We start from the raw sequence: 24,255 nt of genomic DNA on the forward strand, positions 1-24,255 counted from the left end.
TGCCATAGGGTTGAGAACTGTAGGTTCCCCCTAAATGGGCCAGGTGTGCAGTGCACATTAGAGGCTGCTTTGCAGGTAGTTGACTGTGAGTGGTATAGACACAAGGGTTTTTCAGATTAAGTGACTCTCCATCCAGTACAGCTAATGAATGTTATGAGAGACCTGAAAGTGTTGGTTAAGATCCAAAGGAATGTCCCCCCAAAGGTGAGAGTATTCAAATCCTAGTACTTGACTGCTGAAGCATTCACAACAAAGTGTCATAGTTTAAAGTGCTCCTGAGAAGCAGTGACACTCGTGCAATTCTAGGAACAGGAAAGCTGGCTAAAACTGAAAGTTGATAGCAGTGCAATTTTTAGGAAAAATTTAAGTGTGTATTGAAAGTATGGGCTAATGGGGTGGCGTATTTGTCACAGTAGACAAACTCACATCTAACGAGATTAAAATTAAAGCTGCATACAAGATTGTTTGTGCAGGAATCAATATTGGGGATGGGATAAAACTGTAATTGAATCCTCCTTTTGACCAGCAGGCTCACCTCCTGACATAACCGAAAGCTTTTAGTGAAGTCTTCAGTCTGCTTGTCCATAAGTTCCCCAGTCATACTGTAATCATCAGTGGAGATTTTGATCAACCAATATGATTTGGAAAATTACAGTTTTGTTAGTGGTGGGTGTGACAAGATGTCCTCTCAAACATTATTAAATGCCTTCTCTGAAAACTACTTGGAACAGATAGTTCAGAATCCCACTCATGATGGAAATAAATCTAATGACAACAAACAGACCTGACTTATTTGAGGATCACTCACTGGTATCAGTGACCAAGAGGCGGTTGTGGCAACAGTGACAACCAAAGTATAAAAGGCAACTAAAACAAGAAGAAAGATTTGTATGTTTGGAAATACTAGATAAAAGAGACAGTGTCTTTTCTCAATGAGGACATTCAAACTTCTATCAATGGACGGGGTCATGTCGAGGAAATATAGTTCACATATAAAAGAGTAGTTGACCATGCATTGGACAGATATGAACCCAATAGAAAAGTTCATAATGGAGGAAGGGGTGGGGAGGCTCTTCATGGTAAACAAGCACTGTAAAGAAACTTCTAAAGAAACAGACTATTGCTAAATAAGTGTAGAGCAAAGCATAGGGCTATAGAGAGACGCTGAGTAAAATGTGTTTGGTTGTCGAGAGCAGCCTTCAATGACTACCGTAGCAGAATATTGTCAAATTCTTTTTCACAAAACCCAAAGAAATTCTGATGTCATGTAAAGGCTGTTAGTCGCACCAAAGTTTGTGTCCAGTCACTCATCTCAGCTCCACAGGTGTGGTTTCCATGGATGCCTCCCCAGTTTCATACACTCCTTCCTGTCAGAACAGTGTTTTTAGATACAGGGCTTGTTGGAATATTTTAAGAAGAACACCATGCCTCAGGAAGTTTTTAAAGTGTAACAGTGTTCGGCATTATGATAAATAGTAGCATTATGTTCGTGGTAAGGAGTCTCGCACAATGTTCGATTTTCATGGATGAGTTTTCAAACTGCTGCGTGTTCTCTAGTAATAACCACTTATCAGTTGCATTTGATTATCAGGCAATTGGAGAATTGGGTGATTGCCACAGGTTTTAATTTCTCTTCAGAGGAAACTGTTTATGTTGATTTTAATTGTTCCCACTTCTCGGTAATATACTTGTTTTAAAACTGAGGGACACTGTTCTCAGTTTTACAGAAAAAATGAAGTACTTGAGCTGTCACACCTTAAAGACATGAAATTAAGAGGTCTCAAGGCTTTAAATTTTTAAAATGCATTAGTCGTCAGTCTTGGGAATAAGATAATGCATGTCTGCTCCATTTTTATTAAGGCGTCATGCAGATGCCACTTTAATACAGTTGCCAGATTTCTGTATAAACAAGGTTTTCATATCTGGATGTGATACAGCATGAGGCTGTTAGGATGGCAATGGGGCCTTATCACACAAGCCCAGTTTCTAACTTCTTCGCAGATGCTGGTGAGACTGCATTGTCAGTTTGATAACATCTTCAAAATCATCAGCATTCATTTCCAATTCCTGGCCACCACTGGGACATCTGTTCAATAACTGCCCATAGGTAACAAGACCATTCAGAATCCACATGAGGGAGAGACTCGAGCTATTAGAGGTGAGAGGGGGGATTAAGCTCCAAAGCCAGGGATAGAGTAGGGGAATCACTCCACACTCAGGTTAATTTTAGAATTAAAGAGGTGCAGGAATAATTATAACCCAAATTACATTTTTAAAACTAAATTTTACATTGTTTTAAATTGCTGCCCAGAATTTAATTAGTGTTTACACTGATGGTCTAAGAAGGGGAGCTTTATTGTCTGTTTAGTTGTGTTCCCCAAATGTGTCTCAGGTCAGTGCTCCTGGACCAGTTTACTGTGAGGAATTGCTTTTTATCCTCAGGACTCTGCAGTGGAGGAGATGACAACATGGCAAGATTCCAAGATTCCTGAAGTCCCTTTGGTGACCAGTAGTTCTAGTCACGTCTTTATCTCCTCTATTGCTGATTTAAGAATATTACAAATCAGTCAAATAAGATTTTGTAAACTACCTCTTTAAGGAAAGGGTTACACATCATTAGGATTCTTTAAATGAATCTGTCTAACATCAGATTGCCTTACAGCTAGTTTTATAGGGTCATTACACATTGAAGCATTTAGGACAACTACTACTAGATATTTTACAGTTACAAGGTTACAAAACTTCTGTTGTTACCCGCCACATCATTTGAATACATACTGCCTGACAAAAATAGTGAAGCACCCAGAAGGAAAGGAGAAAATAAAATGAAACTTCATGGGTGAGAGGGTATGTGCCATTATTTTGGTGCTAATGAAATGGAGTTAAATTTACAAAGAACTTGGAAATATGAGCTCCTTACCAGTATGACGTTGCACTGCTCTGGCCTCGAGAAATGCACTCATTCGATTGGGAAGCATGTCATAAAGCTGTTGCAGCTTCTGCTGTGGAAAGCTGATCATCGGTATCCTAGATACAGACACTGGGACAAAGCTGGCATCTGAGGTGGCCCCACACATGTTCTATTGGGAGCAGACGCTCACCATGGGAGTACCTCAACATCGAGCAGCCAGTTAGTTCATACACATAAATGCCATGTGTTGAAAAAAACTGTCCCATCAAAAAATTGCACCATGATACTGTCACATGAGGATGAAAGATTCTCTGCTTTACTGTCAGAGCTCCCTTGATCACTAATGGCCTTGATGTGAAGTCATATCTGATAGTTCCCCAGACTCTGATGCCCAAGAGTAACACCACTGTGCCTCTCCAAACATTGAAAGGGTGGCATCTCTCCCCAGGTCAACTCAACGATGGTCATCTGTAGAAGTGGAGAACTGTGACTCGTTGCTGAACACAATGCTTTACCATCCCTCAGTAGTCCATGCTTCCCAGTCATTGCCCGATTCAAAATGCAGTTGTTTGTGTTATGGTGTTAAAAGCTGAGCATGCATGGAATGGTAATTCTATAGTCCAGCTGCTGCTGGTCTCCAACCAATGATGCAGCATGACACAATATGTTGCAGGGAGCCCATTAGCTGTTTTTAAATAGCAGGTGAAGATGTGAGCACATTATGACACTCTTGGTGCCCAATAAGGCACAAGTGGTGGTTAGATATGGTCGACCAGAATGTTGTCGATGCATACGCATGCCCACACTTCCTTTACAGCCCAACATCAGGCCACTCTCACACCTGAATGCCCCATAAATCTGGATATTCCGTGTTTCAGCTAGCAGCCAAACTGAGACCCAAAATCTCAGTAAAAGCTGCTGATAGTGCTGTCTCTTATGAGTACATGGTATCTCCATTTCCTACACTGTGATCACTGAACACCTGGCACTGTTCACATCCCCCCCCCCCCCCCTTACATAGGTAACAGCACTAAAGGCACTGACACATTTTGGTGGTTCTTATACCTGTCACAGAGAATTGTAAGTCTAACTATTTACATACACATTGATGACGGGCCTGTGTATGAAGTTAGACTGAATCCAGCCGTGTCTGCTGGGTGCTTCACTTTTTTTGGTGTGGCAGTTATTTTTAACAGTAAATAACCATTGATGCTCCCTTTGGTATAGTTGAACATCTGTCAATTTCTTCATGTTCAGAGTGATATGCAGAGTTCTATCTACTAGAAAGCTATAGTGCAGTTGCAGATCGATGTTCCGTAAGTTCACCAGTCACACCACGATTTAAAGAAAATTCGTTATGAAGCTCCCATGACAGGTGAGATATTTAAAGATAGCTCTCATTGTTCGCTTCTTGTGAACTACTATCAAGTTCATAGTGAACATACTTTTAAACTTAAATGATGCGCAGAAGATGCTGCAGTCACTAACAGTTTGTGAATTTTAGTATAATTAACCTTTTTAGCCTTCAGAAAGCTGGTGACATTTTGACTCACCTTTTTGGCAGAGTATTTATATCTGTTAATAAATTGAGAGACCTTATTTCTGGTCCGTGCCTACTTTCAGGAGGCAAAATGTGTAGTATTGCTGTTAAACACATTTATTTTGGAATATGGGTAATACAGACATATCAGTGAGCATCAAACAGAAATAAAAGTAAACAGGACACATTACCTGCATCTCAGAACTAATAATTCCTCAGTAGTGAGAGATATGTTACCAAGGTTAAAAAGGAAGAGCCAGTAACTCAGACCTAGGATGAGGACCCACTTGTAGTGTGGAAAGGATATACATTATACTTGTTACGTATTTTAGAGCCATGTAAGAAAAAAAAAAAACCATACTACATTGCCCCTTTACAACATAGTGGCAACAACAATGGAAGGAGGGAGAAGTGAGACATGTAAATGTTGGTCTTTACTCTCTTGGATAACACTTTAAGCGCTTTATCAGCAGCACTCTCATCCCTTTCCTTTTCAAATTGCTTACATAAAAATTAAATAACTGATACTGAGCAGTAATGAAATTATAGTTCTATTTTCCTTTGCAGGTGATAGATATGAATGAATATCAGAAATCTCGGTTTTCTGCTAAAGTTATAGAATCATTGTTTAATACTGTAACAGACAAAAAAATAACAATACTTGGATTTGCATTTAAGAAGAATACAGGAGATACACGGGAGTCTCCAGCCATACACGTTTCAACGACATTACTAGATGAAGGAGCAAAGTTGCATATTTATGATCCAAAGGTTTGTACTGTTAAATATGCAGTTTGCATGCATGTTCCTTACAGATTATATATTTTTAAGGGGCCTTATTGGACTGAGTATGCAGCAAAATTAATGCTAAATCCGTCTTCAGTCAGATGTATTATTTTTATTTCACATTCTGTTTGCCTCCTGTCATATCAATAAGAAAGTACTCTTTTCTTTGTAAAGCTTCATAGTTCTTGTTTTATAACTTTACAAACTTTTATGTTTCAAGGTAAAAGTATAAAATTTTCTGGACTTTCATAACAAGCTACATTTGATAAAACACTTTTCACTGATATTCAGTTTCACAATAATTGATTATATGATGGATTAGTGTTCTTGTTCAGTATAACAACCCACCATTTTTATTAATTTAGTCTCCCACTTGTTTGTCACATGAGTAGTTGGAGTAGCACTTAACTTATTCTTCCTTTATATATTTACTAGCCTCCCCCCCCCCCCCCCTCCCCCTCCCAAGCTTCATTCACGTATACATTCCATACATATGTTGCACGCACCTTATCCTCCCCCTTCTCTGTGTCTCTCTTTCTCTCTCGTCTGCTCACCCTTCCAACTACCTATCCATCTCCTCCTCCTCCTCCTCCTCCTCCTCCTCCTCCGCTTTGTCCCTCCTTCCTGCCCCTCCACTGTCTGTCTCAAACTGCCGCAGCTGTGCCCATCCACACATGTATGCTGCCCACAAAACAAGTTGACAAAGCAGGCTGATACTGCTCTTATACAACACCTCTGTCATGCCAGGACGCCTACACATCAAGAGACTGTTATGCAAAGCAGTTTGATTAGACAGACCAACACTGCTCCCACACTACATACCTGTCATGCAGGCCAGCCTATACACCAGGGGATGAAAAAAAAAAAAAACCTGTTTCCTACATCTCAGCTCCTATTGGAGCTTGGAGGCTATAAACCCCAGAGTGCTGATACTCTTGCAACCTGCTGTGTCCGTGTCAAAATCAATGCAGGGATTTAGGAAGAGATCCTGGAACTGCGCACACACTCGTGATGCACACCGCAAAATATGTTTGCCTCTCTTTGTTCATGTAATCAATAATTGTTACACGTTTCCTTTCCTAACTACCTTTAAAATTTTTATTCTTATTAGGCTTAAGGTAACTGAAATCCACCATTTAATATATTGACAAGATGTCAGGTGTTTATTTCTCTTTGTTCATCTGTGGGTTCTTGGTGAAATATTGTATTAACCAAACAAACAGTTCTTTAGCTTTGTTTCACAAATGTCTTTATTATTGTACGACCTAGGTTCCAGGTTATTAGCCCAGTGTCAATACGCAAGTGATACCAAAAATGAGAACCAAGCAAAGATTAACATGTCAACTTTAATCTTTCAATTTTAGACTTAAACTGTAAACTGTCTGTGTTGGCAGTACAATTTAAAAATTCATTAGGACAGCATTTACCAAAACTGTGACTAAATGTATTAAAGAAGCCAGATTAGTTTTTTTCTGAACATTGTTTAGATGAAAATGACAAATACAAAGTAGATGTAGAAGTCTTGCACATACATAGTAAGGGTGCAGAGCTCACTCAGAGATATCAGCAACTAAGAAACAAATGTCTGTATCCCCACATTTATTATTGAATGAACGAACAATTCAATTATTCATTCCTTTTTAGACAATGTTACTCCTCTGGCATAGAAGAAAAATTAGTGTCTTCATTCATGAGTAGATAATGACAATAGATTCCATTCCTGTGCATAGCTCTAGTCCAGTGTATGTTTAGTCATACTTATGATAAATGCTGTGCTAATGAAGATGTGAAATGAAATGATCTTATGACATTTATTGGCCTATCCTCTTCGGGGTTTGGCTGCCGTATTGCAAGTCTTTTTAGTTGACGCCACTTCGTTGACTTGCGTGTCAATGTTGATGAAAATGATGATGGACACACAACACCCAGTCCCCTGCCAGGAATTGAATCCAGGCCCCCTTGCATGGTAGGCGGTAACGCTGCTGCTGCGCAATGGAGGTGGACTAATGAATATGTAATTCCATATATAATTGTAGCAAAACTAACAACAGAGATAACTTTAAAATTATACAATTAACAGAAATAGAATTGCTTGGTTCTCATCTCTGGTATCAGTTACATAGCAGAGACTGGTCCTATAACTCAAAACCTACATTGTACAATAAAGATTGTGAAAAAGGGTTTCATTTATTTATCAGTTGTTTATGTTTAGAGGCATTTCAGCAATGTTGTCTTAAAAAAATTCATCCAAAATTATCAAAATTGAATGTCTGTGGCGAATAGTCTTTTTCTCACGTAATGAAAAATCCAGGATGGAATAACAAAAATTGATATGATAAGGATAGATTGCTGCTCACCATGTAAAGAGAGGCTATTGAGCATTTTATTTTGGACAAAAAGGGCTTTCCAAACTAGAAAACACATCATCGTGCCAGTCCGTGATACTTCGTCTCCTTTAAATACTGCGTTTCTGTGATTCTGTTCAATAATGTGTGGGTGTGTCTAGATAATGACTCAGTAGATTACAGGCTCTTTCATAGGAGACAATTCCAGTCTCTGGCTTCAGTATGAAGACGTACTTTCAACAGTCTGTGAGGAAATATATTGGTAGCTTAGAACAATTTTCATAATGTGCCCTCAAGATAACCAAGTAAATAAAAGAACAACATGTACACGTCCAAAAATATTCACAACATTATTACTTTCATTGAGGTAATGTAGATAACTGCATTACTTTTGTCACAAATGCAAAAGAGAAAGTATCTCATAGCTGGCGTGCTGCCTTGTCACTTAGTGTTCTAGCCAACTGTTACCATTTTTGGCAGTAACTGATGTTGATGCTTTGTATTAGGTGGAACCTTCACAGATTCTTGAGGACTTGACACATCCATCTGTCACAGAAGAGCCTGAAAAGGTGAAGAAATCAATTGAGATACATAGTGATGCATATACAGCAACAAAGGGAACGCATGCTATAGTACTATGTACCGAGTGGGATGAGTTTGTTGTAAGTATTGATAGAATTACCTGTCTTTGATATCATATTTTGAAACATGGGTTAGTTTGATGGTACGTGCACATCCACATCCATACCCACATCCACGTCCTCCTTTCCATACACTATACCTTTTCCTCCCATTTCCTACCAATTTCTTGCACTCCTTACCCATTTCCTGCTGTCAGATGCCCCTCCTCTTGTACAAGCACTTTAAAACAGTTGCATGAGAATTTTAAAATGTGGGTTTTGCTTGTAGGAGAAAAGTTTTCATGTAGTGGAATAAGCCTGTAATTATAAACATATAAATGTTAACAGCTTAATTTTATAAACTTCTGCATGCCATAATACTTTCATGCTTAAGTGCTCCCCTCACAATTTTTGTGCTGATAGTAAAACTCATTATAATTACTATTATTGTTGTTGTTATTGTTATCATTATCATTATTATTATTATTGTTATTATTATTATTATTATCATTGTTGTTATTTCTAGACTCTTGATTACCAACGCATTTATAATGGAATGATGAAACCAGCATACATATTTGATGGACGGAAAATTTTGGATCATGAGGCTCTGATGAAGATTGGTTTCCAAGTACAGACAATAGGTAAAAGACTTTCACGACCAGTTGTATCTCGAGTGTGGGGCAGTACAACACAGGTTTAAATAAAGACTGAATGTGAAAGTGACATTGCATAGATGATCTTGTCAGACTGAGTAGTATGTTTCAGACAGAAAGCAGGTCAATTTTCCTGTAACTTGTGCCGTATGTGAACACTTGTTAGCATTTAAAGACTTATTTTCTGTATAAAACATATAACTTAAAGATGTATGTTGTTCATTGTATATTAATCATCTACATCTTTTACACTTTTGTATAGGTGTGTTCTGTTGTGTTATAACTCTTGTTTTCTGTCTTTTAATGATCACTGTTGCAACTTGTGGAGATAATATTCATTTAGTTTCATAAAGATCTAGTTTTTGCCTGCATAGTAGCACACGTAAGTAGTTTTATGTTTATTGTTGATTTCATTTTGTAGTTTTTGTGGTCAATGTAACTTTCATGAATGACACTACAGGTGTCGTTGTCATAACCTTCGTAGCACTTTTGTTTCAGAAAGTGACTGTAAGTGACAGGGCACTGATGGAGACAGCAAGCTACTAGCCCCTCACACCCGTCCTCTCCATTATATTTATCAAGTGCCCTGTCATAATCCTCATGCGATTTCCATCATATAGACTAATATTTTCTATCCCCCTCTGCCATTGCTTCCCCTCTCCCTCAATCTTCACCTCCACTTTTTGGTATAAGGCAAGAGGAAGCAGAGAGCACAAGTTAAAAATGTTTATATGCACTTTCTCCTTTCATATTAATCCATTATCTATGTTACCATTGAGAGCCAGGAATGTGGAGTTTAATGATTTACTTTCATTCTGTGCTTTCAAGGTGGTGGTAATTTCTATGGGAAATTGCCTTTGCCATACAGAAACTAGAGCAAGATACCATCAGTATTATCAGATATATAGCATAACATTTTAAAGGAAAGTATTCTGTGTGTACTTCAATATAAATTCCATTTACACCTAATAGTTTCACAATATATTTTAGCTATTTATTGTTCCTTCTCTTTCCCTATAGTGGAATTAAATTTCATTACATAAAACCACAAATATAAATATTGACTGCTGTCAATTGATACTGTTATTGAAGTATCATCTCATTTAAAATTGATTCCTGTTTGAAGTATTTGCAGTATTTTGAGGACTGTAGTTGTCAGGGTACTTGTTTATGGGACATTTAATTCAAAATTTCCCCACTGATCAATTTCTTAAATAACAAACTAGTTTTGTCCTCTGACCTACTGCAATATTCTTTGAAGAAGGCAACCCTTAAGAGAGTATTATGTTAAAAAGAAATGATGTAGAGAAGTAAGATCTTCATTGTGAAAATGTGTTATTCATTTGTTCCCAGCTTCTTTGTACATGTGTTGAAAGCATTTAATCGTATAATAAATGTACTACAGCAAGACAAATATGCATTTACAAAAAATATTATAGAATGAAAAGTATTTAATTATATGTGTGATTTTTCTAATTGTTAAACTTGCTTTTTGTAGACTTCTTGATGTGTTCTTTTGATGCAGCAACAAATAAATGCCAGTGATCATTATGTACACATGAATCTGTAATATTTACTCTTTAGTTGAGTGAGTCTTTAGATGATGTAACTACCATATTAATTTGTGTGTGCTAAAAGCTGCCATGTTGTTCAGGAAAATATTTTGTATGTGGTATTTCAATAATGAAAATATCAAGATAGAAACAACCACAGCAAAAATGAGGGAAAGCAACTAGTCACCTGCAGATAAATGACAGTACTTACAAGTGGGTGTGTGGTTACCTCTCCCCATATTTCATTTGTGCTAGACTCATAGATAGATCTTGCTTGCCTGATGTTGGGAGGATTGGGGAGTGAATGACAGCATCAGCAAATAAAATAATGCAAACTTCAGATATCAAAAGCTAAAGTTTCTGCACAAGTCTATACAACAGAAATAAAAAAGAGAATGGATCCATAATGATATGATAAAGAATGTGAAATGCATCTCGATTTATTGTTACTACTGACTACTTGAAGTTGATGGAAAAAAATATTTTTAATATTTCCGATAGAGCTGGCAGTCATTCACAACCTTCTGTTCGTCCAGCATTCACATCTTTCTTCTCAGTTATTCTTTGTATGTGATAGTTCTGTACTTCAAGTTAAGGCAGCAATCTGAATTTTATTTTCTTGAGTGTGCTTTTGTGTATCCATTGTTGTTAAATTTTGTAAACATGACTGAATTTCATATTAAATTAGGCCAGTTATGATACTGTTCTGTTACACTGCTATACTTGTACAATTGATCATTCCATAGCAGAAACCTTCAGTTGACAGTAGCATACTTAAAGTAACATAAAATGTTTCCTTGTTAGTTCATTTAAGTGGTGATGGGCATGGGATAAGTGCTACAGTTAACACATCCAGTGTTGATTTTATGCATGTAACCTGATCCTGGCAACTGGGATTATGCATTTTTCTCAGTGAGGTTGATCTCCTCCCTACCCTCCACCCCCCCACCCCCACCCCACCCCCACACCAACTTATCTGCATAATTTAACAGCCCTGTGAATATAATACATGTTCAGCTATATGAATGACTTACTACAATTGCATCATGCATTATAACTTTTATGATTCTATTCACAGCTGTTATTTTCTCAGCAACTGTAATATATATTCCAGAATAAATGTCTTGCACTTGTGATAAGACCACGGAATTGGCTTTGAATTATTGATACCAAAAATGCCACCCATAATCTCATTTGCCAGGGTCAGTCTTGTGGAGATGTCTCAATCTGTGTCAAACGTGAAAATCAAATGCAGTTTTATGTTGTCCGTTTTATTTATTAAATTGTAAGTGACCATGTAATTTGTGCATTATCTGTAACTGTGCAAATACATGAATTCTAAATACATTTTGTTAAAATTTTTCTCGCTTATTCCTCAAAATGAACATTGTTACTGCGGAATACTGACCTAAATTTACATTTATGTTCTTCCAGTGCTGCACATTTTGTTATCTATCAAGACATTCTTAATTCAGTTCTGTATTGGGCCTGATATTTCATAAATGTGTGCTCTTAGGTGAACTGGGATAATCTTATGCCAACAGAGAAGCTGCTTAGTGCAAAAAATGTGTTCCATAATTTTAATGCATTTAATGAGGCTGTTCTTATAGTCCTTGTAAGAGACAAGGGTAACTTTGCCTCTATTGCTCCATGTGAGGTACACCACTGTAGGAACTTTACTACCAGTTGTTTAGCATTATACACTGCTGAGACAAAACATTATCACCATGCTCACTGTGAGACTGCTGGCAGGCGACATGGAGAGGAAAGCAAATAAATGGAGCAGAGATGAATGGGAAACCATTCCAGCAATGATATATGAAGCTGGTAGACTGTTCACATGCTCCTGTCTTGAGCATCTGTGGAAGTGGTTGAACAATGGTGAAACCATGAGTAGGCAACAAGTTGTAGGATGCCCACACCTATTCATAGAACATGAAGGTGAAGGGCTTTCCCACTCTGCAGGATAAGTGGTGATATGTGTCAGATCGGATGACAGAGTACAATGCTGGTGCAGGCACAAGTGTTTCAAAGCACACCATTCAGGGCAGAATGTTGAAGATGGGGTTCTGTAGCAGACGAGCCCTATTCGTGCTTGTATTAACCAATGACATTACATTTGCAGTGGGCATGGGATTATCAGGATTGGACCACAGATCAATAGAAACATGTCGTCTGGCCAGAAAAATCCTATTTCTTGTTGCATCAGGTCGACAGTCGTGTCCGACATGCTGTTATCCAGATTAACAGCTGCTTGAAACATGCACCATGCCACAGATTTAGAACAGAGGGAGTAGTACTGTGCTGTGGAAGACATCCATGTTGAATTCCATTGGGACCTGTGGTAGTAATCAAAGGCATTGTGACAGCTGTGAACTCTGTGAGCATTATTGCAGGCCATTTGCATGACTTCATGCGTGATGCCTTTCCTGATAAGTGGCATCTTGTAGCAGGATAATCTTGGCCAGGATCTTGCTGTGGTGTGTTTTGACAGTAAACTCACATTGATGTTTTGGCTACCAAATCCACCTGATCTGAACCAGATGGAACATACATGGGATGCAATATGGTGTCAGCTCCAAGCCCACAAATTACCAGCCAATAAGGTACGGTTATTGCACAACCAGTGCTCATACGTACAGTTCCACATACCTCCAGAAACCTACAAGGAATTGTCCAACCCATGCCAAATAAATTGCTGGTGTATGGCACTCCAAAGGTGCACCAACACACTGTTAAGCAGGTGGTCCTAATGTTATGGCTCATCAGTGTGTGTTTATTATAGAACGTTTTAGGAATAAGGAAAATTGTATCACATTGATTACCAAAGTGATTGTGCTGTAATGTACTAGTTCAGTTGCAGTCATCTGAATGCACACACAGCTGTGAAAGATATATTTGTGTAGACACTGTTTACACAATCAATAGATATTAGTTTCAAAAATACAACTGCTAAGAATATTTTAAAAAGTTATTACGTGTAAAACCTTCCCAGGGGACACCGCCTTATCAAAGGTACCTTCAGTGCCGGGCGGGAGGGTTTGCGTGCTCCGATGAAGTCAAGAGCTGTGTCGGCAGTAGCGTAGCTACTGGCAGGGTCACTCAAGCTGGAGTGCTCTTGACAAAGGAGTCAGACAAAGTGTGTCCCACAACATAGGGCAGGGAGGGCTCTATAGGCGTAGTGAAGCCAGCTTCCCTAAAGGAGTAAACTTCATACAAATCCTGGTCCTCCAAGTTGGGGGTTGGGCAAGTGGCTAACAACTCCTTCCTGTAAAAAAAAACTCTTGTTCAGGAACCTCAGAGTAAAGAAGCCGGAGGAATTTATGAACGACGACATGGTACTGTTAAAGGCAAACGAAAAAATGATGTATTTATTGGAACCTGGAACGTACAATCGCTGTACAGATCGGGGGCCCTGAGGTCACTGCTAGATCAACTCAGTAAAACCAAGGCAGGCATAATTGCCCTACAGGAAATACGATGGACTGGACATGGAATTCTTGATAGGGGAAGCTGGATAATTTTCTACCATGGTTCGGAGAGCCACCATGAATTTGGTACAGTGTTCGCGGTAAGACAAAAATGTAAACACTTAGTGAGTGGATTCACTGGAATAACATCTAGGATCTCACAAATGTGATTGAAGACCCGATTCTCAAACTACCCATTGATCAATGTATATGCACCCACAGAAATATCAGATGACCAGGATAAAGACACCTTTGAGAACCTCAAGAGAACTTATGATAGATGCATTGTGTATGACACTAAAATAATTATTGGAGACCTCAGTGCACAGATTGGTAAAGAACAACATTACCTCCCATTAATAGGAAAGCACAGCCTCCATGAATACACAAATGACAATGGCCACAGAGTCATTTAGTTTGCACTGTCACATAACATGACTGTAGGTAGCACTATGTTCCCACACAAAAGGGTTCATAAAGCAACATGTTGTAGCCCTGATCAGAGTACCTTCAACCAAATTGGCCATGTAATTATTGATGGCAGACATTCCTCAAATTTACTAATGTACGAACTTACAGAGGAGTTAATGTAGATTCAGTTAATGTAGATTCAGACCACTACCTTGTAATTGCGAAACTAAGAGCTCGAATATCCAATGCAAGAAAAGTCAAAGGAACACCTCAAAGTAAGTATATGGTATCGAAGTTAAAAAATGAAGACCTCTTTAAAACGTATTCTGCGCAAGTTGCTGAGAATCTTGCAATATACACCCCTAGTGTAAGTGATAACCTGGATCAGGAATGGAACACTTGCAGTGATGCAGTCATTAAAGCAGTAGAAGTAGTGGTAGGGAAAGAAGGAAAACAACCAAGGAATTCCTGGTTTGATGAAGAATGTAAGAGAAAAGTCAGGAGAAAAATCTGGCATACAGGAAAATGCTTGAAAAATCATATACTTGTTTAGCAAAAAGAAATTATCAAGATAAGAGTAAAGAAGGGAAGAAACTGTATTGGAGAAAGAAAAGGGAATGGGAAAGAAAGCAGACTGAAGAGCTGGAGACAATTGGGAAAACAAATGATGTTAGAATATTTTATCAGGAAATGAATAGTGAAAGAAGAGCATTTAAGCTGCGCATCGACCTGTGTAAAAGTAAAAATGGGACACTACTGACCGATGATCAAGAGGTATTGAAGCATTGGGTAGAGTATTTCAGTGAACTGTTGGATGCTTCAGAGTCCCCAGTTGCTCCAGAAGGTGATGCCTCCCCCCACCCCCACCCAAGGAGAAGTGAAGAAAGCCATTGTCCCATTGAAGAACAATGAAGCACCAGGGACTGACAATATAACATCTGAGCTAGTGAAAGCTGGAGGAGTTGAGCTAAATCGTAGGATCTACAAGACTGAGTGCCTCATCTGGGAAAAGGAAGAGTTACCAGAAGAATGGAATATAGGGATAGTGTGTCTGGTGCACAAGAAAGGAGATCTATTTGAATGCAGCAACTACAGAGGCATAACACTTTTAAATATTATATATAAAGTACTATCTAATATCCTGTTTAGTAGACTTTCACCTATAGCAGATCAGAAACTATCAATGTGGGTTCAAACCAGGAAAGTCAACTGTAAACCGGGTATATACTCTCTGACAAATAGTAGAAAAGACCAGTAAATTCAATGTTGGTTTTTTCATTGACTTTAAATCTGCATTTGACACAATAAACCGGGCCAAACTTTATGGGGCAATGCGGGGATTTAGAGTGCCTGGAAAATTGGTGCATTGAACAGAGGTTACCCTAAAGTATCCCCAGAGTACCATGCAAGTGCAGTCAAGACTATCACCTCAGTGGGCTAAGGCAAGGAGATGGGCTTTCTTGCCTACTTTTTAACCTGGCACTTGAAAAAGTGGTATGTGAATCGGGTATTCAGACAAGAGGAACTATCTACTATAAGTCTGGACAATTGCTGGGATATGCAGATGACTTGGATTTAATGAGCAGAACACTTAGAGATCTACAAAGCACATTTTCAGCTCTAAAACTGAGTGCAGAGAAGATGGGCCTGAGAATTAATGAAGAAAAGACAAAGTATATGTATAATGGCACTCACCAGCCCTTACAGCCCACAATAACCCTTGATGGATTGACATTTTAGTGAGTGGAATGTTTCACCTATATGGGCTCAAATGGCACCACCTTTACTGCAATTATGGCTGGCGTAAGTGCTTCTAACCGATGCTGCTTTGGAATGTGGCGACATTTTAAATCCAAGCTTATATCAATAGGGACTAAGTGCCGACTTTACAAAATGCTGATATGCCCAGTACTTACTTATGACTCAGAAACATGGACAATTATGAAGCAAGATGAAAAACAAAATTGTGGTCACGTGAAAGAAGTATACTGAGGATTTTTGGACCTGTATATGTAAATAGGACCTGGAAAAGGTGAAGAAATGATTAACTTTATGACTGCTATAAGGAGGATGACGTGGTAAAGTTCAAAAAGCTGCGTAGACTGAGATGGGCTCAACATGTAATGTAACTCGAGATAGATCCCACAAGGAAAGCCTGCTGCAGTGAACCTAGAGGACGAAGAGCAAGAGGACAACCTAGGTTGAGATGGAGCGACGAGGTTGGAGAGGACACTGCCAGAGTCGGTTGCCATAACTGGAGGTCCATGGCGAAGTCCAGAGAGGAATGGCAGAAAATTATTGAGGAGGCCAAGTCCCATCCTGGGATGTAGAGCCAATGGAAGAAGAAGATTATGTGTAAAAAGTAGTTGTGCTGCTGGATATTGTGGTGTTTCAGCGTATTAAAATTTTGTTGTGACTCAATAGGATTAGTCGTAAGCTACATTTTAGTCAGTCAGTCAAAGACGTGGGGTGTATTTCCTGACAGACTTAAATGTGCAGTAGTAGCACCCATCTATAAAACTAGAAATACGCAAACCACTTTTAATTACGGACCTGATTGATTCCTTACAATCTTTTGAAAAGTGTTTGAGTGAGTAGCCTATGATAGAATGTTGTCTCATTCTTACGAGCAGAATGTGTTAAATGCCTTGTAGTTTGACTTTTCATAATAGGTTTCCACTGAGAAAGTCATACGGGAACTCAAGTGAATTCTTGGCAAAGCTAAACAATAAATATTATCCTGTTGGTATAGTCTGTAACCTTGACAAAGTAACTAATAGTGTGGAACACAAAATATTATTTGACAAACTAAATTTTTATGGCATAAGTAACATATTTCTCGAACAAATGGCATCGTACCATCACAACAGAAAGCCAAGAATCACATTATCAGACTGTGCCACAAGAATGATACTAATCTCGGAATGGCGAAACATACTGTGGGCTCCCACGAAGGTTGCATTAGGATTACTTATTTTAACATACATAGATGATCTTCTAATGACTTTAAAGAACAGTTCAAAAACTGTAACATTTGCTGCTGACATGAGCATGCTAATCAAGGTCCAAATTCAAATTAGTAGATGCAACTCAGATAATAGTGGACATTCCTCCAAGTGATTCACAGCTAACAGTTGGTCTTAATCTCTCAAAGACTCATATTATACAATTTTAAACAAGCAAAGATGACCTTTTAGCACCAGAAGTAGACATCAATAGCCATGTACTGAATGAAGCAGTGTGTGAAATTCTTTGTGGTCCAGTTGGACAAAAAGTTAAAAGGGAGTCAACACATGGATAAAAATTAATCAAGAGCATTATGCCCTTAGAAGCATCTGTCATTATGTTGATCAAAAAACAAAGGTATGATCTTTCTACAGACGTAAGCTCCCTGTTCTCTTAAGGAATTACCTTTTTGGTGTAGTGCGGCTGAAGTAAATAAAGTATTTGTTCAGAAGAAGTTATTGTGTAAAGTAGATAACCTCACACCTCGCAGATGTCTTTCTAAGCATTTCCAGTCTGAGCTGCCAGTAGTAGTGGTCATCGTGCATGAGGTGTGCTTGCTTGTGTGGATGTGTGTTTGTTTTCTTCGGTGAAGAAGGCTTTAGCCAATAAATATAATTTGTAACAGTCTTTTCATTGTGCCTGCCTGCAGCTCAACAGACAATCTTTACAGTGACTAGCAATCTGTTTATTTCCTAATATTGTTGGGATTCCAACTGGAGTTCAGCAGAGGAACAAACAGCTTTTTTCAGTGTTATGGCTTCCTCTCTAATTTGCTAGGTTATATTTCACTGTCATAATTACAAAGAGTATTAAGCATTTCAGTTTATCATTGCTACAGTGTATGATTTAAGTTTATATCATTTGCTTGTCTGTTTTTCATGTATAACTTGACTCATTCCATACACCTGAAGGTTCATCCTCTGAATGGTATCTATGGAATACAATGCATGAAGAAATACAGTTTTCAACCTTATTCATCATCTTATATTGCTGAAGTGTAAATCATCGCATACACATTGAGGGCATGATTTTAATTCATTGATTGAATGATTTAAATTTATTTCCTAATTTAAACTAACCCCAGAAAGCCCAGGATGGCATAACAATAATATTATTAAAAGGACAGAGTGCTGCTTACCATAATTTTGATAATGAACCCAAATAAATTACATTCATTAATAGCATTTTTACTGGGATTCCAGATGAAAGCTGCAGATATTTCACTGCTCCTTCTAACAGCTATTTTCAGCTAAACCAATTTTACTGAAAAAGTAAGGCTAGAGAACAATTGTGCTCAATTAGGTCAATATTTAGTTTAAAAATGTGCTATTTTAGTTATAAATTGCACTACAAAAATACATTCTTTTATTAACAAGATTTATAATAAAGAAGGTATTTTGAAAGCAGATCACGGCTCCAACTTGCTACATTCAAACTGACATGAAGTAATATAGTACAGTTTGATTGTAACTGAGGAAAAAATGTGCATTTATCCCAGTAGCCTCCTTATCTAATATCACAATGCTTGATATTGAAGATGACAATCTAATTGGGCAACTATTTTACATGTGTTGCTAATGAACTGCTGAAATGTGGAAACTGTAGAGCAACAACGCTAATTCTTTAGCCCATAGCATTATATATAATATATATATATATATATTTTAAAGACTTTAACTTGTAGAAAATATACTCCAAAAATTATATGGTTGAACAGTTAGTGGCAATGTAGATCCTGCATGATGTTTTCATTCACTATTCACAAATTACTCCAACATTTTATATTCCCCACGTAATATTAATTGTGACCTATATACCACATTTAACCAACCAGAAATAATCATGTCGACCAAGAATCACCTTCCAACTGTACAAGGTGTGTCCAGAAACTAAGTAAAGTCTCATTCTACTACCACCGCAGCACTAGCATCACAGTTCCACACATTCACACTCGCCTCTCTGGTTCATTGTCTTTCCACTGATGTCATTACAGCAGGATTGTGTTGTGTTCACATTTTTTAGTGATCACTCAAAACTTTTAAGACCATCTCTGAGCCTACAGAGTATGAAGCGCCTTCTGTAATATGGTTTTTGAAAGGGAAGAATTCTCAGCCAGTTAAAATTCATCAGCTTTTAGAGATTTATCATGAAAATGTAATGACATGAAATGATGAGAAAGTGGGTGGGACAATTTAATGATGGTTTAGTCGAGAAAGCAATTGAGAAAATTCATGAAAACAGACAGTTCACAATAAAAATGGTCTATGTAGAGTTTCCAAAGATTTAGAAAATGGTTTTGCACAAGATTGTCACAAATCACTTAAATTCTTGCAAATTGTGTTCCCTTTGGGTTCTGAAAATGCTTATAGAAGTCCGCAAAACAAAGTGACTGCAGTGCTTTGACATTTCGTACCGAATACTTTATGCGGGAGATGAATTCTTAAATAGAATTGCGACTGTTGATGAAATGGGTTTGTGAGGTCCCTCCAGAATCAAAACAACAGTTGATGGACTGGAGGTTCTCACAATCTCACCCCCCCCCCCCCCCCCCCAAAAAAAAAATCAAAACATTTCTTGCACAAAAAATTGTGCACTGCATTCAGGGCAGACTGTCTGACAACTTCCTTCCCAAAGGTGAGACTGTCAATGTGGTACAATGCTGTGAAACACTGAAAACTGAGCGTGGTGGCGCAGTGGGTAGACACTGGACTTGCATTCGGGAGGACGACGGTTCAATCCCGCGTCCGGCCATCCTGATTTAGGTTTTCCGTGATTTCCCTAAATCCGGGATGGTTCCTTTCAAAGGGCACGGCCGACTTCCTTCCCCGTCCTTCCGTAATCCGATGAGACCGATGACCTTGCTGTCTGGTCTCCTTCCCCGAAACAACCAACCAACCAACCACTGAAAACTTAAGCACTGAATTCAAAACAAAAGGCGTGGAATACTCAGTCAAGGCTCTGTGTTGCTTTGTGACAATGCATGTCCCCATTGTTCTGGTGTCACTCAGCAATTTGGTTGGGAGCGGTTGGATCACCCATCATACAGCCCCAGTCTCGCAGCTTCTGACTACCACTTGTTCTTGAACTTGAAGTGTGATTTTGGAGGAAGGCACTATGATAGGGATGGCAGTGCAAAAAATGGGGTTCAGCAGTAGCTGTTTTCATTAGCAGCATCTTTCTATGAAGAGGCATAGAAAAGTTACTTTCCTGCTGTTACAAATGTTTGAACAATTGTGACTACTGCATAGACTAAGAGTTCAAGTGATGCTCTTTCTTGTGAAAATAAAGTTTGGTTTGAAAAAAAAAAAATGTTTAGACTTATTTTCCAAAATAGTATTTACTTTCCAGACATGCCTTTTATATGTATATAAAAAAATAAAATACCGGATATATAAGATAAGACACCAGAAGGCTCCAAACAGATTACATAATGGTAACAGAGATTTCGAAACCAGGTTTTATACTACAAACCAGCCCCAAGACCATGTGTGTATTCTGCACATGTAATTCATTGACTGCTGCTTAGAACTGAAGAAACTGCAGAAAGGTGGATAAATTGAAAAAAATTCAGAGGCAGTTTACAGTTTCAAAAGGAGTATTAAGCAACAATTGACAGAAATGGGGATAAGAAATACAATAGAAGATAAACAGGTAGATTGTGGTGACAGCAGAGGATCAAACAGGCAAACCATGTGGCCCAGCAGAAATCCTTGGATAACAAATGAGATGTTTACTGATATGATGAAAGGAGAAAATATAAAAACTCAGCAAATCAAGCAGGTGACAGCAAATACACACATCTAAAAAGTGAGTGCAGAATGTACAAAATGGCCAAGAAGGAATAGCTGGACAAGAAATACAAGGCTTTAGAACCATGTATGATTAGAGGAAAAAACAAATGTTACCTGTAGGAAAATAGAGACCTTTGGATTAAAAAGAAAGAGCTCTATGAATATCAAGAGCCAGGACAGAAAGCTGAAAAGTGGAAGGAATATATAGAAGAGAAATGAGCTTCAAGTCAATGTTGTTGAATGAGAAAAGGAAGTAGGTTATGATGAGACAAATTGTGAGAATAATTTGACAGAGGACTAAATGACCTATGTTGAAAAAAGACCCGAGATGGTATTTGCTCAGAGTTATTGAGATCCTTGGGAGGGAGGGAGAGAGAGAGAGAGAGAGAGAGAGAGAGAGAGAGAGAGAGGCATGATAGAACTATTCAACCTAGTATCTAGTATGCAAGATATATGAGAAAATACTCTTGGACTTCAAAAAGAAGGTAATAATTCTGAATCCATAGACAACAGGTGCTGAAAGGCATGAATACATAAGAATGCAAAATTGGCAAAAGCTGACATTGGGGAAGATCAGTTTGTGTTCCAGAGAAATGTAGGAACATGTTAGGCAAACTGACCCTAAGACTTACCTTAGGTGATACACTTAAAATGGGCAATCCTACCTTTAACAGATTCTTTTATGTAGAGAAAGCTTTCAACAATGCGGCTCAATACACTTTTTGAAATTCTGAATGTAAGAGGAATAAAATACAGGAAGCAAAAAGTAATCTACCACTTGTACAGAAAACTAGACTGGGGTTATAAGAACTTAAGGAAGCATTGGTAACAAGGGAGTGAAACATTATTGTAGTACATGCCTGATGTTATTCAAACCATATGTTTAGTGATATCTAAAAGAAATGGGGACATTTTGGAAAGGGAATTATAAATCGATGAGAAGAAGTAAAAACTTTGATGTTTGTTGATGACGTTTTAATTCAGTCAGGGATGGGAAAAGATTTAGAAGAGCATTTGAACAGAATGCACAGTGTTGTGAAAAGAGGTAATAAGATGAATATCAATGAAAGTAAAATGAAGGAAACAATGTAGTCAAATTAAATTAGGTGATGCTGAAGAATTAGATTAGGAAATGAAACATTAAAAGTAGTAGACAATTTTGCTATTTGGGCAATAATGTAAGTGACAAAGTAGACAGGATGTAAAATGAAGACTGTCAATAGCAAGATAAACATTCCTGGAAAAGAGAAATTTTTTAACTTTGTATATAAAGTTAAATCTTGGGAAGTCTAATGTGGAGAGCTGTATCAAACCAGTCTACAAATTGAAAATCACAAGGACATAAATGACCTCTCTTATATTTGTGAAGCAAAATAGTTATTTTTGCTGACAAAACTAAGTTAAAATGGAATACAACTGACATATGTCAATAGGAGGAGTGATTAACGTTATTGTATGATTACATTTTAACATAAAACATGGTACCCACAAATCTGTATTAGACAGTGCATAACTTAACCAATAAAGGAAGAGCATAAAGTAAGGACAGTAACTAGCAAAAAATGTTAAAGAAAACAAACAATTAGTAGCCAGACTGATAAGAAATTTAATTGGAAACAACATATTAATGATACGTAGAATAAGAGTAATGTTGGTTTCTCCAAGTACTTTAGTTCAAGATGAGGAAAGGAAACTCATGTTACAACATATTTTGATATCTTAGCTATTTTTGTATGTAGTCTCTCTTCAAGTTTAAAAACATTTTATGTATGTCTCCACAAGCTTTCACATGCCTTTTGCATTCTCAGTTGCCATCAAGTTGTTGAATCAGGCACTAATGTCCTCTCTCAGTTTGTTGTCATTTCCACAGTGCTCCTTCCCCCACAAAGTCCTTCTATTTGGGAAAATGATGATAATCACTCAAGGCCAAGACCAGGCTATAAGATTAATGTTCAGAAACTACCCATTTAAACTGTTGGAACAAATCCTCCATCAACTCAGCAGAATGCAAGTGGGTGTTTTTGCGAAGAAGCACAATGTCAATGGACAAGAAATACGCTGCTTGTTTCAAATGGTGCAGTGTAGACTTTGTTTCTTGTGTTTTTCAGTCAAACATCCATGATCTCTTCTTGCACGCACTTTTATTTACTCCAAATTACATTAAGAATTTGCTAAAGAGTTGATCGTGACATTTCAAGAGAGCACAAGCTCAGTCCATCAATAGTGAACCATCTATCCCACAGATGCTTACAAGGAGGCACTAGCCACGAGTACAGATTTGTTATTCATTACAGAATTCTTATACAAAATGAATAACCAATAATGCTCTGGAATGTAATAAGTTTTATGTGTCACCTATAAAATTTAGTTCTTGTGGCATGACAGTTCTCAAAACTGACCAAAATGGCAACTTTAGAGTCTTATCCCTATTCCATTTGTGAATGGAACTGAAAAGGGAATGATTAGTAGTGGTATAAGGTACTCTCCAACACACACCATACTATGGCTTCTAGAGTATGTATGTAGATGTAGCTATAAGTATTGTATTTTATCAACAGAGCCACACTAAGCATGCATGTAATGTTAGCTTTCCACATATAAGTAAGTTATTTATACACTGAAACCATATCCAAAAACTCAAAATAAAATAATAATTGAAGTACAAGTACAATTACTCAACAAATATTTGAGATGCTAATTGTTAAAAAAAATCTTGTCATTCTAATTACTGTTTTATTTGTTTCTCTCCAGGTGCTGGGAGACTTTCTTATGGGAGATCATGGCTACATCCTTCCCTGGCAACATTGCTACTGCAGTGCAATAAAGTACATTGATGCATTTATGATGGCACTGTAATGTGTAAGAACTTACATCCCAATAAAAAAAAATATACTGGAATTCATTTAAGTATTTGTGGAGTCAGGTACAGCCCACTTTCTCCCTGAAACTGACAGAACTGTTTCATTCTTCACCTTTTTCTAATTATTTAAATTATAATGCTGCACACATTAAGATTGCATTGATTTCTAATTTTTTAAATAACTAGAGGTCACAGATGGCATGCCTCACGAATGATGAATATAATTTACAATAATTGAGGTGTACTCTTAATTAAGCCACTGCTTGTAATATCTTGGATGTTCTGCATAACACGATCTTCAATGTG

General features: G+C 37.8%; 1 protein-coding gene across 2 annotated transcripts in view; it reads left to right on the forward strand.

Moving 5' to 3' along the window:
• The window catches only part of LOC124612692 (UDP-glucose 6-dehydrogenase), a 101,732-nt gene extending 77,736 nt beyond the window's left edge, over window positions 1-23,996 (forward strand). Inside the window, exons 8-11 of one of the 2 annotated variants that reach the window (XM_047141034.1) lie at window positions 5,019-5,222; window positions 8,089-8,244; window positions 8,729-8,846; window positions 23,841-23,996. In XM_047141034.1, the coding sequence (XP_046996990.1) occupies window positions 5,019-5,222; window positions 8,089-8,244; window positions 8,729-8,846; window positions 23,841-23,923 (561 nt within the window). In that variant the 3' untranslated portion in view covers window positions 23,924-23,996. Of the gene's footprint in view, window positions 1-5,018; window positions 5,223-8,088; window positions 8,245-8,728; window positions 11,759-23,840 lie in introns of those variants that run through there. The other variant, XM_047141035.1, reaches the window with a different exon arrangement.
• The last annotated feature ends 259 nt before the right edge of the window (window positions 23,997-24,255 follow it).

The sequence above is a fragment of the Schistocerca americana genome, chromosome 4, assembly GCF_021461395.2.
Source record: "Schistocerca americana isolate TAMUIC-IGC-003095 chromosome 4, iqSchAmer2.1, whole genome shotgun sequence".
NCBI classification, from domain to species: domain Eukaryota; kingdom Metazoa; phylum Arthropoda; class Insecta; order Orthoptera; family Acrididae; genus Schistocerca; species Schistocerca americana.